The sequence below is a fragment of the Notolepis coatsorum genome, assembly GCF_963971535.1.
Source record: "Notolepis coatsorum genome assembly, chromosome: 19".
NCBI lineage: Eukaryota > Metazoa > Chordata > Actinopteri > Aulopiformes > Paralepididae > Notolepis > Notolepis coatsorum.
Genome location: NC_140183.1, coordinates 16349358 through 16366855, shown reverse-complemented (window position 1 = coordinate 16366855; position 17498 = coordinate 16349358). Strand labels below are relative to the sequence as shown.

General features: G+C 43.0%; 1 protein-coding gene across 1 annotated transcript in view; it reads left to right on the top strand.

The window, feature by feature from the left end:
* LOC311246390 (uncharacterized protein) overlaps positions 1-17498 on the top strand; it is a gene marked incomplete at both ends in the record, with an annotated part of 53924 nt that overhangs the window by 2635 nt on the left and 33791 nt on the right. The window contains 7 exons of the mRNA XM_084336549.1: positions 2276-2360; positions 6472-6635; positions 10907-11029; positions 11418-11471; positions 11905-11958; positions 12319-12372; positions 16926-16979. Of these exons, the coding sequence (XP_084192675.1) occupies positions 2276-2360; positions 6472-6635; positions 10907-11029; positions 11418-11471; positions 11905-11958; positions 12319-12372; positions 16926-16979 (588 nt within the window). The remainder of the gene's footprint in view (positions 1-2275; positions 2361-6471; positions 6636-10906; positions 11030-11417; positions 11472-11904; positions 11959-12318; positions 12373-16925; positions 16980-17498) is intronic.

The window sequence follows — 17498 nt, the reverse complement described above, 5'->3', positions numbered from 1 at the left end:
TAGATAAAGATACAAAAATATAAATTTGACTTATTCATGTTGCCACCATATTGGTCGACTTTGACGAAGAGTTGGGGTATGGAAGGAGTCGAGTATTTCAGTTTTAAAACTATAGAAAAAATGCTACTCCAAGAACAGACACATGAACTGCATGATCACCTGACTCCTATAATTGTTTCGCCGAAATAGTTTTCACATTTTTAAATACAAGGAAGGGAACCAGTCGGTCTCATTGCTCCTTGAAATGCGTTCATAGCGATCTAAGGAAATAAAGATGGCGGCGAGGTGAACAAGGCGAATAAGCTAAACGCTGATTATTTGACTTGTTGTTTTGGCAGCCATCTTGGACCTGGAGCTTCAGTGTTGAGCTTCATGGTGATTTGCCTTGTGGTACATCTGACCAATAGCGCTCCTCCCTAACAGACGTGAAGTGGCCGTAGTTCATCAAGCGTTCAATTACCATGTCAAGAAGAGCTGACCAGCCATGTTTGTTGAAGTATTTCAAATCTGTCCCAGCACCTCTTAGACTTAGCTTAATCTGTCCCAGTACCTCTTAGTCTTAGCTTAGTCTGTCCCAGTACCTATTAGTCTTAGTTTAGTCTGTCCCAGTACCTCTTAGATTTAGCTTGGTCTGTCCCAGTACCTCTTAGTCTTAGCTTAGTCTGTCCCAGTACCTATTAGTCTTAGTTTAGTCTGTCCCAGTACCTCTTAGATTTAGCTTGGTCTGTCCCAGTACCTCTTAGATTTAGCTTGGTCTGTCCCAGTACCTCTTAGTCTTAGCTTAGTCTGTCCCAGTACCTCTTAGATTTAGCTTGGTCTGTCCCAGTACCTATTAGTCTTAGTTTAGTCTGTCCCAGTACCTATTAGTCTTAGTTTAGTCTGTCCCAGTACCTCTTAGATTTAGCTTGGTCTGTCCCAGTACCTCTTAGATTTAGCTTGGTCTGTCCCAGTACCTCTTAGTCTTAGTTTAGTCTGTCCCAGTACCTCTTAGATTTACTTGGTCTGTCCCAGTACCTCTTAGTCTTGATATCTGTTACAGTGAAACCAGTGTGTTTGTTGTATTATTGTATTAATATTGTATTACATGGATCTCAGCCATAATTTAGTACTACTACATTCTACATTCTGGAAAGAAACGTTGGGATGTGCAGAGCTTTGAGATCAGGGCCTACTGTCTGGTATATATAATGGTAGCTTTGAGGTCTAGATCTACTGGTATATATCTACTGTAATAGCTTTGAGATCTAGACCTACTGGTATATCTAATGCCAGCTTTGAGATCTAGATTTACTGGTATATCTTCTTTTTTTTATGTTTTTGGTAGATCTTTTATTGTTTTTTTGCTACCGGGCAGTCCGGTAGAGAGAGAGAGAGAGGAAGAATGGGAGATAGACGGGGGAAGACATTCGGCAAAGGTCGCCGGGTCCGGGAGTCGAACCCGGGACGGCCGTGCCGTGTTGCAAAGCTAATGGTACCTTTGAGATATAGACCTACTGGTATATCTAATGGTAGCTTCTTCATTTCACCTCAGACAAATACGCTAATTTTTTTTTTGGATGACGTCACTCTTAAAAAAATCATGTATATATAAGTCAATAAGTCATGTATAATATCTTGAGGCCACACCCAGGTGTGTAGCTACCTTGCCCTGAATCTACTGTGTCTGCAGTCCTCCAAGCCTAGAGGATGTAGAATAGTTGTGGCTACTCCGCTCATGCGAATGCCGCTTGACCGCTTAGTTCACAAGGGTGAGAAAACAAGTGGCATCATCATCACTGGTTGATACAAAAAGGGGGCGGGTCAATAAAAATACTGGTAAAAACGATTGCCTTTTTTATTACCTTTTATTCCTTTTATAATGGAATCTCCAAAGTGTGTGTGTGTGGGGGGGTGGGGGGGTCAAGCAGAGAGAGAGGGGAACACCAGTCACGCAATAATTGTGGGTTAGTTGATTGAAAATATAAGTACAATAGGATGAGATCATATTTTTTGTTTTACCATCATCCTATTCCTCTATTTCGCTACGTAGGTGATCAGGTGTCCATTCTCAGTTGTACATTTTGGATCTTGCAGACCATTGTCTTGTCCCACTGTCGGTGGATAATCTTCTAGCCTACAAAGATGGACCATCTTCAGTCTCAGCCGAAGACCCTTTAATCAATGTGAATGTCACGTTGAGGAGTCCTACCTAACCTTTGTCTCCCAGTCAAATCATTTCCACACACGTCTTGTAAAAGCTGCTCCTGTGTCTTTTCTCCCCCGGCCTTCATTGCAGGTGTCCGTCCCCTCACGACTGTTTGTCCTTCTTTTGTGTGCCCTCTCCTCTCACGCACAGGATGAGTACTCCGCCTACCACTCAGGTGAGACGCAGTGCTCCCAGACACAGCTGTTTGTTTTCCCCATGTAGCACACTTTTATTCGCTTAGATTAGATTAGAGTAGAGTAGAGTAGAGTAGTTTAGATTATATTATATTATATTATATTATATTATATTATATTATATTATATTATATTATATTATATTATATTATATTATATTATATTATATTATATTATATTATATTAGTTTAGTTTAGTTTAGTTTAGATTATATTATATTAGATTAGATTAGATTAGATTAGATTAGATTAGATTAGATTAGATTAGATTAGATTAGATTAGATTAGATTAGATTAGTTTAGTTTAGTTTAGTTTAGTTTAGTTTAGTTTAGATTAGATTAGATTAGATTAGATTAGATTAGATTAGATTAGATTAGATTAGATTAGATTAGATTGGATTATATTAGTTTAGATTAGATTAGATTAGATTAGATTAGATTCGATTCGATTAGATTAGATTAGACTAGATTAAATTAGATTAGGTTAAAATGTATTGTCATTATACAGTATAACGAAAAGAAGTTTGGCATCCAACCAGAGTGAAAATATAGCAGTAAAGTGCAACAGCAATATACAATGAACAGGTGATTATACTGGGTACAAAATATACAAATTAGTACAGTGTACTAGCAGCATAACTAGTAAGAGTAGGATATGTACAGATATAGATCTAGTATCTACAGATATGTAAATGTATTGTGCAGGCTATGGGTTATATATGTATAAGTAAGTATATATACAGTTTTCATTGAATCCTATCGTTCTTCTGTGAGGAGCATGTGTGATGATAATTGGACATAAATCGGGATCTGTGCCTGGAGAGCTCGGCTGCATGTCACCCAGTGGAGGTTCTCGGTGGGCGGGTCGTCCCAAGCTCTCGAGACACCCAGCATGAGGGAGAGCGGTCATCTGGGAATCGAAAAAAGTTCCCGGTTTGATTCCGCCCCCCCCCCCCCCCCCCCCCCCCGGCAGCGTGTCGAAGTGTCCTTGAGCAAGACACTTAACCGCTAATTGCTCTCGATGAGCAGGTTGGCACCTTGCATGGTCGCCTCCGCCGTCGGCGTGTGAATGTGTGAGTGAATGGGTGAATGTGAGGAATACAGTAAATTGTAAATAATTTTTGGATAAAAGCGATATATAAATGTAGTTAATTTGCCATTTATATGTCCTCACAACAGAACTATAAGATTCAGGTATACATCTGAGAAATGTCCATTTTATTTTAAGATTTTGATGATTTGAGATGAGGACCATGTAGACTCAATCACGTGAACAATTCTGTGGAACAAGCACAGAATTGAGTGGTTAAGTTGACACCGTCCCGACCATGTCAAATGTGTTTGTGGACCACTAAACGGTGCGCTTATTCCACGCAATACATAGCCGAGTCCTCACTTTAAAATCATCAAAATCTTACTTAATGCTCCTTTAACTCATTGGACGCCAGTCACGATGATAGTTGGGTTAACTCGCCATCGCTTGAGCGCCAATCACGAGTATAGTCGGGTTTTAATCGTTATTTATTTTATTAGCGATATCCATTCATTTTCATCCATCCAGCCTGATGTTATCGTTGGGAATGGGTCTGAGCTCGCAAAAGGGCAAATACCGCCGCCTACGCCTTCCGGCTGGTATTGCACTCCACTGGGAATGGTATAGTTTTTTTTCTGGGACAATCCAAGCTGTGCGGGCATGGTTTAAATACTCAGGCAAGATAACCTGATTTCAATGATACATCTGCGAGGCTGCCCCCCCCCCCCCCCCCCCCCCCCCCCTCCTCAATATGCAATGCTGTTGAACGTGGCACGGACCTCCACGCCCAGTACTTCAAATGGCGATCAGATCATTGGATTATTTCTTTTGCATTACATCAGATAAAAGGTAAGAACACTATATATAAATTTGATTGTTGATCTGATATGTATTTCTACCCCGATCGACGCTGTATCTGTGTGTATGTGTGGCTGTTTTCCGTTGGGTGCAGGAGGTGGGGGGGGGGGGGGGGCGCCACGCTACGAGGGCCATTTCATGTATGCACGAGGAAGGATAATAATGATGATCTAGCATTGATTTCAGGAAGATTCGATAATCAGGCGAAAAATGACAACGTGTTTTGTGTATTCCACTAAAGGGCTATTATCGTGTCTTTCTCTGGAGAAATCACCAAAACTATACTTGTATTCAAAACGGTATAAAACGGAAATGTACCGATGAAAAAACTATCCGTTTTGTACATGTTGACTGCAAGCAACTCACTGATAATCGACGGGTGTATTAGACCCATAGCCATAATTTAAGATATATTTTAAGCACTCGCAAATCTCGCACTCCTCCCATTGATTAAAGAGGTGGTGCTCTAGCGCCCTCTCGTGCACTTAAGCGGTGGCGTCCAATGAGTTAACAGTCAACTGAACACTGTCGCCAATCACGGTTCCTTGTGTGATTTCTGTCCACTAACAGGTGATGAGCAGATTGACCACACATATGAGGGTTCCTTGGTTGACCCCTATCCACACCCAGGTAGGTATCATAACAGCGGTCCTCTGCATGGTCATTCTGACTCTCCATGTGACTCTCCATGTGAGGCAAATAGTGACCTTTCCAAGTGTGGAAGAATAAATCTTTAACATTTAAAGGAACACTCCTTCGAGGGGTTGGGGGGTATTTATTATGCCAATAATCTCACATATATCTCAAAACTACAAACTGCTGTGTAAAAATGTATTTGGTCTAAAGGTTAAAGAGTTGGAATGTGTGATATCATATGTTCCAGAAAGTATTAAGTATTAAGTTCAGTGGAATGATGAAAATGAATAAATAAATGAATAAATAAATGAATAAATAAATGAATAAATGAATAAATGAATAAATGAATAAATAATAATAATAATAATAATAATAATAATAATAATAATAATAATAATAATAATAATAATAATAATAATAATAATAATAATAATAATAATAATAATAATAATAATAATAATAATAATAATAATAATAATAATAATAATAATAATAATAATAATAATAATAATAATAATAATAATAATAATAATAATAATAATAATAATAATAATAATAACAATAACAATAATAATAATAATAATAATAATAATAATAATAATAATAATAATAATAATAATAATAATAATAATAATAATAATAATAATAATAATAATAATAATAATAATAATAATAATAATAATAATAATAATAATAATAATAATAATAAATAAATAAACAAATAAATAAATAGATACATAATAAGTTATGGGTTTAAAGCGATTACCTTCAAGTTAACTGGCTTGTCTGTTTAGTTACATGAGAATAGGAAAACCATCTACTGTGTCCTATGGGTTATTATAGTTTTATATTTTTCATTTGTTTGCATTTTTTTCCTCTGTTTCAGTTTCAACAATTGAGTTTAGTTTTGGTTTAGTTTAGTTTTTCATTGTTTAGTTTTAGTTTAGTTTATACTGCTATGCACTCAAGACTGTAGCACTCAAGTTCAACACTGTTTGAAAAAAATTATATCAAACTATAATAACCCTGGTATATATGACATTGTAGATGGTTTTCCTATTCTCATGTAACTAAACAAACAAGCCAGTTAACCGGAATGTATTTGTTTTTGCATTTACATAATAATCCTGAGGTATTAAGATTCATATTTAGATTAATATTTACTACACATGTCCAGTATATCAATGCTGTATATCAATACCAATGCTGTCAGGGGTTCCCAAACTTCGGACCAGCCAAAAACACCTCTCCTGGAGTTTTGAACTAGGCTAGTGGTCTGTATCCGCCTCCATTCATTTGTGCTAAACTAGGCTAGTTTACAGCCAGATAGCTTTCTACTGAACGCACAGAGAGGAAATTGGTATCTATCTTCTTGTCTGACTCTGCAGAAGACGGTAAGTGCATTTCCCGTAATGTCGGTATGTTCCTTTAAATCTATTCTTCATTTTTCAGGGAGTGCGCTTTTGAGAACCAGCGCTAGAAATCTACCAAACGTCTGTGTATAAACGAATAGCTACAATATCCCCTCCATGCCGGTCCCTCTCCTCCCTCTCGGCTTGTTGACAGAGTACCCTCCAGAGCCCACCCAGAGCTACGACGAGCAGCACCCAGAGGAGGACTACGACCCGTACGCGGCCCCCACGCAGGTCACCATGATCACGGAGGACTCCTACCCCTACGCCACCACCACGGAGACCTACGACTATGCCAAGGAGGTCATCGTGACGCAGGTGAAGACAGGGGGAGCGCTCGCTTCTCTCCCCCGCGGCCAGGGGGGGGGGGGGGGGGGGGTAAAAAGGGGAAGGTCACCTATTGGGGCTATTATGTTACCATTGACTACTGTAAAGTGCACGTTGTCTTGTCAATGAAACATAATATGAAACGGTAGCCAAAGTAACAAAAAGATGTTTAATTATAATTACCATGGTTGAAGGTGAAGGGATAACATAAAAATGATAACAAACAATGGACAGGACTGTACAGACAGGATCAGCCACCACACACAGGGGAGAACACAACACATTATTCACAAGGGGATGACGAGAACAAGAAACACCTGGGCTGATTACAAATGGATACACCTGGGAGGGAAACGACAAAGAACTACAAGACCAAGACAGGGGACTACAACCAGACATCACACTGGGGAACACCTGATCAGGGTACAAACACACCCACACGTAACAGGGGCGACAGGGGCTCAGGAGGTTAGAGCGGTCGTCTGGTGACCTGAAGGTTCCCGATTGGTAAATGGTGCATTTATATAGCAGCTTTCATCCAAAGCGCTTTACAATTTGTTCCTCGCATTTTTACCCATTCACTCACACCGACGGCGGAGGCGACCATGCAAGGAGCCGACCTGCTCATCGGGAGAAGTTAGGGTTTAGGTGTCTTGCTCAAGGACACTTCGACACGCTGCCCGGGAGGAGCGGAAATCGAACCGGGAACCTACCAGACGACCGTTCTACCTCCTGAGCCACTGTTGCCCCGGTTCCTCGCAGCAGCGCGTCGAAGTGACACCTACTGTAACTGCTCCAGATGAGCAGGTTGGCACCTTGTGCGGTCGCCTCCACCATTGGTTGTGTGACCGTGTGAGTAAATGGGTGAATGTGAGGCATGCGTGGACCTCTTACACCCAAATGATGTCTGCGAGGACCTCTTACACCAAAATGATGTCTGCGAGGACCTCTTACATCCAAATGATGTCTGCGTGGACCTCTTACACCCAAATGATGTCTGCGAGGACCTCTTACACCCAAATGATGTCTGCGTGGACCTCTTACATCCAAATGATGTCTGCCAGGACCTCTTACACCCAAATGATGCCTGCGTGGACCTCTTACACCCAAATGATGTCTGCGAGGACCTCTTACATCCAAATGATGTCTGCCAGGACCTCTTACATCCAAATGATGTCTGCCAGGACCTCTTACATCCAAATGATGTCTGCGAGGACCTCTTACATCCAAATGATGTCTGCAAGGACCTCTTACATCCAAATGATGTCTGCCAGGACCTCTGCCAGGACCTCTTACACCCAAATGATGTCTGCCAGGACCTCTTACATCCAAATGATGTCTGCCAGGACCTCTTACATCCAAATGATGTCTGCCAGGACCTCTTACATCCAAATGATGTCTGCCAGGACCTCTTACATCCAAATGATGTCTGCCAGGACCTCTTACATCCAAATGATGTCTGCCAGGACCTCTTACACCCAAATGATGTCTGCCAGGACCTCTTACATCCAAATGAGGTCTGTGTGGACCTCTTACACCCAAATGAGGTCTGTGTGGACCTCTTACATCCAAATTAGGTTTTAACTCTGGTTCAGACCTTCTAGCAATGCGAGAATATAAACCTCACTTGCGTGTAAGAGCTCACACATTTTTTTACAACCTTGTACATTTTACATCTCAGTTACATCACTGATTGGAGGGTTCTCTCTCGGATGTCTAGCTTTAGGAGAGAGTGGTATGTGGAGAGAGTGCATATGGCTCGCTGATAACAAACTATCATTACACATGGGCAAAACAGAGTCCATTCTCTTCGGTTCAAATAACAAACTCAGCAAGACCGACGGCTTCTCAGTTACAGTGGGTGACAATATTGTCACAAGGAATGACGAAATTACCTATCTGGGTTCCATCCTAGAGGCAAATCTTTCCTGTGACAAAATGGCATCCAATGTAATAAAAAAAGTCAACCAACGAACTAGATTCTTGTACCGGATCTCCTCTCTGGTAAACAAGAATACCCTGAAGACTCTGGCAGGAGCACTCATTCAAGGGTACTATGACTATGCGTGCACCTCATGGTACCAAAGCACCTCAAAGGCGCTTAAAACAAAATTACAAACATCACAAAACAAACTGGTCAGACTACTACTTGACCTGAACCCCAGAACCCACCTCACCCCTGCCCACTTTGACAACCTAGGATGGCTTAGAGTAGACGACAGAGTACAGCAACTTGCAATGGGCCTGGTCTACAAGATACACTATACGACCGGGGTGCCCATGTACATATCAAAATACTTCCCAAAGGTCAGTGAATACCACAACCACTACACCAGAGGAAGCTCAACAAATCATGTTAAACCCAGATTCGGATCAAACAAGGGACTAAACACGTTTCGCAATTATGCCACAACAATGTGGAACGCCCTACCCAAAGCTGTAAAGGAATGTGAATCCCTGCCCACATTCAAAACGCTCTTAAAGAGCACCTACGGGAGGCTGCAATTCGAAACTGGCCACCGTAAATGCCCAAAACCCCCACCACCTCCTAATAGACAGTACTGTATATTTGAATACCGCTTATGTCACAAATGTATCAGTACTAAATACCTATATGTCCCTATGCCATAAATGTCATGTATGTTGTGTATGTCATAAATGTCTATATGAATTGAAAATGGGGGACCCTGATGGAAACAAGACAAACGTCTTTCTCAGGTCTGCATCCCCTTAACAATTGTGTGTATTGAGCCGTACTGTATTGTACCCATTCTGCAATCTGTTAAATAAAGTTTTCATTCATTCATTCATTCATGGTGCGTCTTCACAAATACTGAATGAACTGTCCTGGGGCAGAGGAAGAACATACTGACTGAACTGTCCTGGGGCACAGGAAGAACATACTGACTGAACTGTCCTGGGGCACAGGGAGAACATACTGACTGAACTGTCCTGAAACACAGGAAGAACATACTGACTGAACTGTCCTGGGGCACAGGAAGAACATACTGACTGAACTGTCCTGGAGCACAGGAAGAACATACTGACGGAACTGTCCTGGGGCACAGGGAGAACATACTGACTGAACTGTCCTGGGGCACAGGAAGAACATACTGACGGAACTGTCCTGGGGCACAGAGAGAACATACTGACTTAACTGTCCTCGGGCACATCGAGAACATACTGACTGAACTGTCCTGGGGCACAGGAAGAACATACTGACTTAACTGTCCTGGGGCAGAGGCAGAACATATGTGAATTCTTAAAATGGATGGCATTCCCCTTTAATGCCAGCCACTAGACAGATGGTGGTATGTTATGGGAAGTATGTCTGCTTAGTCCTTCACTTTGTCTAGTGTTTATTTTCATCCTGTTGTAGAAGTCCTGTCCTTACTCAAACAAAAGGAAACCCCAGTGTTTGTTCTGTATCTCTTTTTGTAACCCATCTCACAAACTGGACTCAAAACAAGAAACTTGTGATTAACTTGGAAAATCCACCATTTCCAAATAGTTTTTGAGTCATCCACGGTTTCCACGAGGAACTCCACCAAACGCAGTGACGCACTCTCAGAACGAAGCGCGCTCTGCTTCATTTACACCGTCAGAGAGAGAGAATGGACATTTGCAACATCTGCAATTGGAGTGAAACTGGAACGAAAACGAAATTGTGAAATATTTCTTTTTTGTATACTTCCTCATTCTGTGTTATGTTTTGATGGATGTATGTATGGAGATGGACAGTGTTTTTATGTAGAGGGAGAGTACACACACTTACCACCTGTTATGAATAGTATGGCCCAGTACACAGAATATATCAAGTAATTGTTACTTAGATTAGATTCGATTAGCTTCTAATGTATTGTCATCATACAGCACAAAGTCAGTAAAGTAAAGTCAGTCAGCATCTGACCAGAGTGCAAAGGTAACAATAAAGTGCAATAACGATATACAAGTGATTAAACTGAAATATATATAAATGAGTACTACTGTGTGTGTGTGTGTGTGTGTGTGTGTGTGTGTGTGTGTGTGTGTGTGTGTGTGTGTGTGTGTGTGTGTGTGTGTGTGTGTGTGTGTGTGTGTGTGTGTGTGTGTGTGTGTGTGTGTGTGTGTGTGTGTGTGTGTGTGTGTGTGTGTGTGTGTGTGTGTGTGTGTGTGTGTGTGTGTGTGTGTGTGTGTGTGTGTGTGTGTGTGTGTGTGTGTGTGTGTGTGTGTGTGTGTGTGTGTGTGTGTGTGTGTGTGTGTGTGTGTGTGTGTGTGTGCAGTACCATCCAGCTGGTTCCTCGGAGGAGGAATCTGGTGATGACGCGACTCTCGGGAAAGAGGGGCCTACGGACTGTGACTGTGAGCCTGGAGAGCCTGGCTTCGCTGGCTTCGCAGGACCTAAGGTAGATCTATATCATCTATCTGTCTATCTGTCTATCTGTCTATCTGTCTATCTGTCTATCTGTCTATCTGTCTATCTATCTATCTATCTATCTATCTATCTATCTATCTATCTATCTATCTATCTATCTATCTATCTATCTATCTATCTATCTATCTATCTGTCTATCTGTCTATCTGTCTATCTGTCTATCTGTCTATCTGTCTATCTGTCTATCTGTCTATCTGTCTATCTGTCTATCTGTCTATCTGTCTATCTGTCTATCCGTCTATCCGTCTATTTGTCCATCATTTATCTCTGTCTTACTGTCTGTCTCTGTCTGTCTCTGTCTGTCTATCCGTATGTAACACCTTGGGACCACAAACTGACCACCTCTCCCATCGCCTCAGGGATCCAAAGGACTGCACGGTAAAACAGGCTTCCCTGGGGTCCAAGGAAGGGAGGTGGGTGACAAATACATCATCATAACCACATAGTTATGAACGTTAATACAAACCACACATCATGTGTGTAGGACACTAATAAAAACCACACATCATGTGTGTAGGACACTAATAAAAACCACACATCATGTGTGTAGGACACTAATAAAAATCAATGACACATATTGATGTCGTCCTTCCATTGTCAGTGCGTCAGCTTACTACTCCTCTAGTGGATGATGGCGTAGCATAAACTGATGGCATAATGGCTCGGTCCCAGTGAAAATGAGTAGTTTTTAATGGATGCTAGCATAACGTTAGCTATAGTGTAGTCCTCGTCAATGGCATCAATACTGTGTTGTTACATGTATCCCTAGCATACCATACAACTGTATGGGCTGGCTAACGTTACTGTAATATACTACATACTTTCAGTTGTGTGTCTTGTTTCCAGGGTTACAAAGGCTTCAAAGGGGTTCGAGGAAGAGGAGGAGACACTGGGCCTGTGGTGAGGACGTGATGTCATCGTGACACGTTTTAATACAGAGTTCCGTGTGTGTGTGTGTGTGTGTGTGTGTGTGTGTGTGTGTGTGTGTGTGTGTGTGTGTATGTATTTGCGTGCGTGTGTGTATGTGTGTGTGTATGTATTTGCGTGTGTGTGTGTGTGTGTGTGTGTATGTATTTGCGTGCATGCGTGTGCATGTGTGTGCGTGCGTATGTGTATGTGTGTGTTCTGTGTACTTCTCTCATGCCAAACCATTTGATAATTCTGTCACATCCAATACATTGTCAATACCCACATCTTTACTATTAGTATAACAACAACAACAAAATTAACATGTTTGACTTTTGACCTTTCCTGTTGCAGGGTGATTCTGGGTCTGACGGTGAGGACGGTGCATCTGGTTTCTCCGGAGCCATGGTGAGTTTGAGAAGCAGTAACATAGGTTGAGAAAGCTACTTTCTTTTTATTATTTTTTTTTTATCCACTTTTTCTCCCATTTTCTATTTTTCTCCCATCCCAATTTCGTATCATCCAATTCAACCCTCCCCTGTCTCGAACGCTGTTTCTTGCCTCCCACAAGCCGGCTGCAATGTGGACTAAGTCATACATAGCACGAGTCCCCTCCGATACTCGAGGTAGCAGCCGTCGCATCTTTTCACCTGCACAGCGCAATCTTTCAGCGTCAGGGGTCTGCGCTTTGGAGGGACGCCGCCCCCGTCGCTTCTTGATTCTACTGCGCAGGCGCACCAACCGACCTGTAGGAGTCGCTGTCCACAACGTCCGATCCCCACCCATCGGTTTCCCACCCCCTAATACTGCCAAATGTATTAGTGCGGACGACCAGCCAAACTGAAAACAATGTGGAGCGCTGGGCTCGAACCCAGCGTCTCCAGCATTGGAGGTGAGTGCCTTGCCCACTGCACCACCTAGCCGCCCTAGAAAGCTACTTTTAAAATGTAATCCATTACAGATTACTGCTTACCTGCTTACCATTGTAATTAGCATCAATTTAATATAATTATGTGTTAGCTTCTATGACCTTTGGATTACTTTGCCCCCCCCCCCCCCCCCCCACCCCCCACCCAAAGAAAATAAATGCCAAGATAATAAAGTTACTCAGCCAATTTATACAAAATTGTCTTCAATTGACTGCCATTTAAAGTATGTCATCAAGCCACTACATCACAGTATGTTTACATCTGTGATCTCACAATTATTTTTGTAATCGAATTACTGACTGGATTACTGTTTTACAGTAATTGTAAGAGACTACAGTTACCAGTTTTGTTGCCATGGCGCCACTGTCATCCCGGTATGGATTACTTCCTGGCCCTGCTGTGTCCTATGATCCGATCCAGAGCCTCTGTCATCAAGTACCTCTGTGACAATATCACTGTCCACGGCTAAGAGTAGGCCCTACTGCTGACCTAGGATCAGACCCCTTAGGTCACATGACCGTATAAACCTCAATATGACTGGTCTCAGATCAGCACTCCTATACATACAGGCCCAGGTTCCCCCGTGACCTGAAACAGTTGTTCTCGATAGGAGGTCAGACTCTGAACTAAAAGATAGAATCTAGCGACTGTGGTTTGAGCAAGAAGGGTGACTTCACTTCCAAGAATTAGACAGCATGGAATATACAGTAAGATGACATAATGTGTGTGTGTGGTGCGACACAGGTGTGGAACCAAAACCAAAACGACTCCCAGTTACCCCTATAGTATCCCAGACCCATAACCCTGGCATCTCTCAGTGAAATCCTCATTGTTTTGTATCTATTAGTTTGAACCCTTTCAATGTTACACGCCATGAAGTCCTTTGAAAGGCTGGTCCTGCAACACCTCAAGCCCCTGGTGAGTGACTCCCTTGACCCCCTGCAGTTTGCATACCAGGCAAACATCTGGGTGGAGGACGCCATCATCTACATGCTGCACAGAGCCTATACGCACCTGTAGAGGCCATCATCATGCTCCACAGAGCCTACACGCACCTAGAGAAGCCATCATCTACATGCTCCACAGAGCCTACACGCACCTAGAGAAGCCATCATCTACATGCTCCACAGAGCCTACATGCACCTAGAGAAGCCATCATCTACATGCTCCACAGAGCCTACATGCACCTGACGAGGCTGCGCAGCTCAGTGAGAATCATGTTCTTTGACTTCTCCGGCGCCTTCAACACCATCCAGCCTTTGAGGTTAGTGGAGAAGCTCACAGTGATGCGGCTGAAGCATGAGTCCTCCATTGTAAGTTAAATCCCTTGTGGAGAGCTTTGTAGGGTGGAGCGACAGCAACCACCTCCAACTCAACATCAGCAAGACCAAGGAGCTGGTGGTGGACTACCGGAGAGACAAGAAGACCCCCCCCCCCCCCCCAACTTCCATCACCATCCGAGGGGATGAGGTGGAGATGTTGGAGACATATAAGTTCCTTGGAGTACACCTGAACAACAAATTAGACTGGTTGGACAACACAGAGGCCCTCTACAGGAAGGGACAGAGCAGCCTGATTTTCCTGAGGAGACTCAGGTCCTTCAATGCGTGCTGCAGTCGTTTTACCAGCCTGTAGTAACCAGCGTCCTCCAGCTGGTCAAACTAGAGGTGGTGGCAGAGAGGAGGATGAGAAGGAAGCTGGCCATTATCCTGGATAACCTCTGAGGGGTGCATTCAGCCACAGACTCATACCCCCCCCCCCCCCCGACGTTCCTGAGGAGTGCGTTCAGCCACAAACTCATACCCCCCCCCCCCCCCCGACACTCCACCAGTCTGCCAGTCCTTCATGCCAGCGGCCATCAGGCTCCACAACCATAGGAGCTGGAGAACTAACGGCTGCAGACCTTGAGAAGCTATAAGGAATGTCTGACCACTACGTGTGTCTGACTCCAAAATCTGCACAGACAATAACATATAACGTATATCATGCCAGTTAGGGTACAGACCCTAACCCCATGCTGCTATGACGCTCAAATTTCCCCAAGGGGATCAATAAAGGAATATCTTGTCTTATTGTCTACAGTATGCAGTGGTTTGTATATCTGGGTGACATCACACATCCGAGGGTTCTCTCTCTGAGAGAGTTCACAATTAACAAAACTATCCTGGGGCACAAAATCATACAACACCGATAAGAGACATGTATCTTTCTGCGAGATGTCAGTCCTATGAGTCAGTACCCACATAATACTAATGCCGCTTGTTAGGATAGGAGAGCTGAACTGAGACCAGCTTTAACGTTGTTCTTGTTGCCTGTGGTGAGTGATCACAGTGTTCCCTTTTAAAGACGCTTCATGAATGTCCCAATCGACCATTTCATGAATCAAAAGTGAACCTGCAGTGGATGAACCGGTTGAGTGGAGGAAACGGTTGAGTGGATGGGAATTCCCCTGTATCTATCTCTGTCTCTCTCACTCTCTCTCCTGATACAGGGGAATTTCCATCCATTCAACCGTGGCTGCTTTGATTTGCTTTCATTTGCCTGCCGTCGCTGGTTGGCCACTCAGTTGCCGTGGTGACGAACAGAAATCCCCTGCGGCCTCCAATTGGTTGTTCTATCTCTGAATCGCTTTAGTCAAATCGGTAATTCCTCCACCGAGGCAAAGCAGAAGTCAACAAATGTTAAGTGTTAAAAAGTCCCTGTATGGGGCGGCGGGCGCCCAAATGGCGCACGGCATACAGCACTACGGTGCCACACGGCCCACCCGGGTTCGACTCCCGGACACGTGATCATTGCCAAATGTCTTCCCTGGTCTATCTCCCATTCCTCCTCTCTCTCTCTCTCTCTCTCTCTCTCTCTCTCTCTCTCTCTCTCTCTCTCTCTACCGGACTGCCCGGTAGCAAAAATCAATAAAAACCTACAAAAACATAACTTGTCCGAAAGGACAAGTAACATTTAAAAAGTCCCTGTATTTCATTTGATGTCGGTTGCCAGTGGGGGAACTTCTGGTTTTGGTTCCACCCACACCTGTTCCTGACCTGGTACCAGTCTGTATGGTACCACCTGTTCCTGACCTGGTACCAGTCTGTATGGTACCACCTGTTTCCTGACCTGGTACCAGTATGTATGGTACCACCTGTCCCTGACCTGGTACCAGTCTGTATGGTACCACCTGTCCCTGACCTGGTACCAGTCTGTATGGTACCACCTGTTCCTGACCTGGTACCAGTCTGTATGGTACCACCTGTTCCTGACCTGGTACCAGTCTGTATGGTACCACCTGTTCCTGACCTGGTACCAGTCTGTATGGTACCACCTGTCCCTGGCCTGGTACCAGTCTGTATGGTACCACCTGTCCCTGACCTGGTACCAGTTAGTTCAGGTTGCAGTAGGGCAAATATAACTGAGAGGGCATACATACCCTCATCTCGCACCTTGTTGTCCAGAGTTAATTATATTGTAATATTGTTTACACTGCCTTTTTATTCTTCTCCACTGTACTATAATTCTGTGACATGTACCATGTCTTCTACTACCTGTACCTCCCCTCCCCCATCCCCCATGCTGCTATGATGCCTGAATGTCCCCAATGGGATCAATAAAGGAATATCTTATCTTATCTTAGCTCTGAAACCGCTCCATGAGTTGATGACCGGAGAAGAGGATCTGACGTGAATCGTGAAGTTCACGTTGGTCAGTTCCTCACACAGAAAGTTCCAGTCTGATGGAAATATTAGTTTTACCATGATACCTTGTACTGTAATCTACCACGGTGCTGCCATGGTGAAAGTCATGTATCACCATGGTACCAATTACACCATGATATTATCTAATTTAAACCATGATAATGCTGGTAATATCATGGTATTTCCATAATTTTTTGGTTCACTGCCATCATGGCTTGGTGATGAATTAGGCCACGAAGAATCCATGCAGACTTGGAAATGACGGCACTCCAAAAAGAATTCACACATGAAGCTGACGTGTGAGCGCGTCGGATCTCTAATTTATTTGTTTTTGTGTTGCCAACAGGGGGTACCCGGGGTTCCGGGAGACCCAGGTGAAGGCGGAGAGTTAGGTCTGAAGGTAAATAACCAGTGTGGCTCCAGCAGCAGCACAAGTCACTCGGTGCATATAAGATAAACACAATTCAGTTTCATTTTCAGTTTATTTAAAAAGGACAGTACACATTAATCAACATTACTGTAAATGTGCCAATTTTAGCCTGCTGGCTAATTCGCAACTGTAGTCATTTTGGCAAGATGTTATAAAACCATACACCTAAAACAGAAGCATTAAAAGTAAAACACAATATTTACAACACAATCCAACATAATAGTAAAAGCAATAACAAAATACACAACGAACTGATTAAAAGTGATCACATGTTTGATTTGTTAATAGCCCGGTCTTGAGTTTTTTTGTAAAGGTGTGGTAGGTATCGTATTTCAGTTGGTAGGATGTTCCAAAACTGAGTGGCTCTGACTGCAAAACATATATATTAAGTGTGTTAAAGGTATATTTCTACCCATATGTACTTTTCTGAGAGTATACTTGCAATGTATTTTCGGTACTTCTTATGTGCTTTCAAATACTAATTCAAAG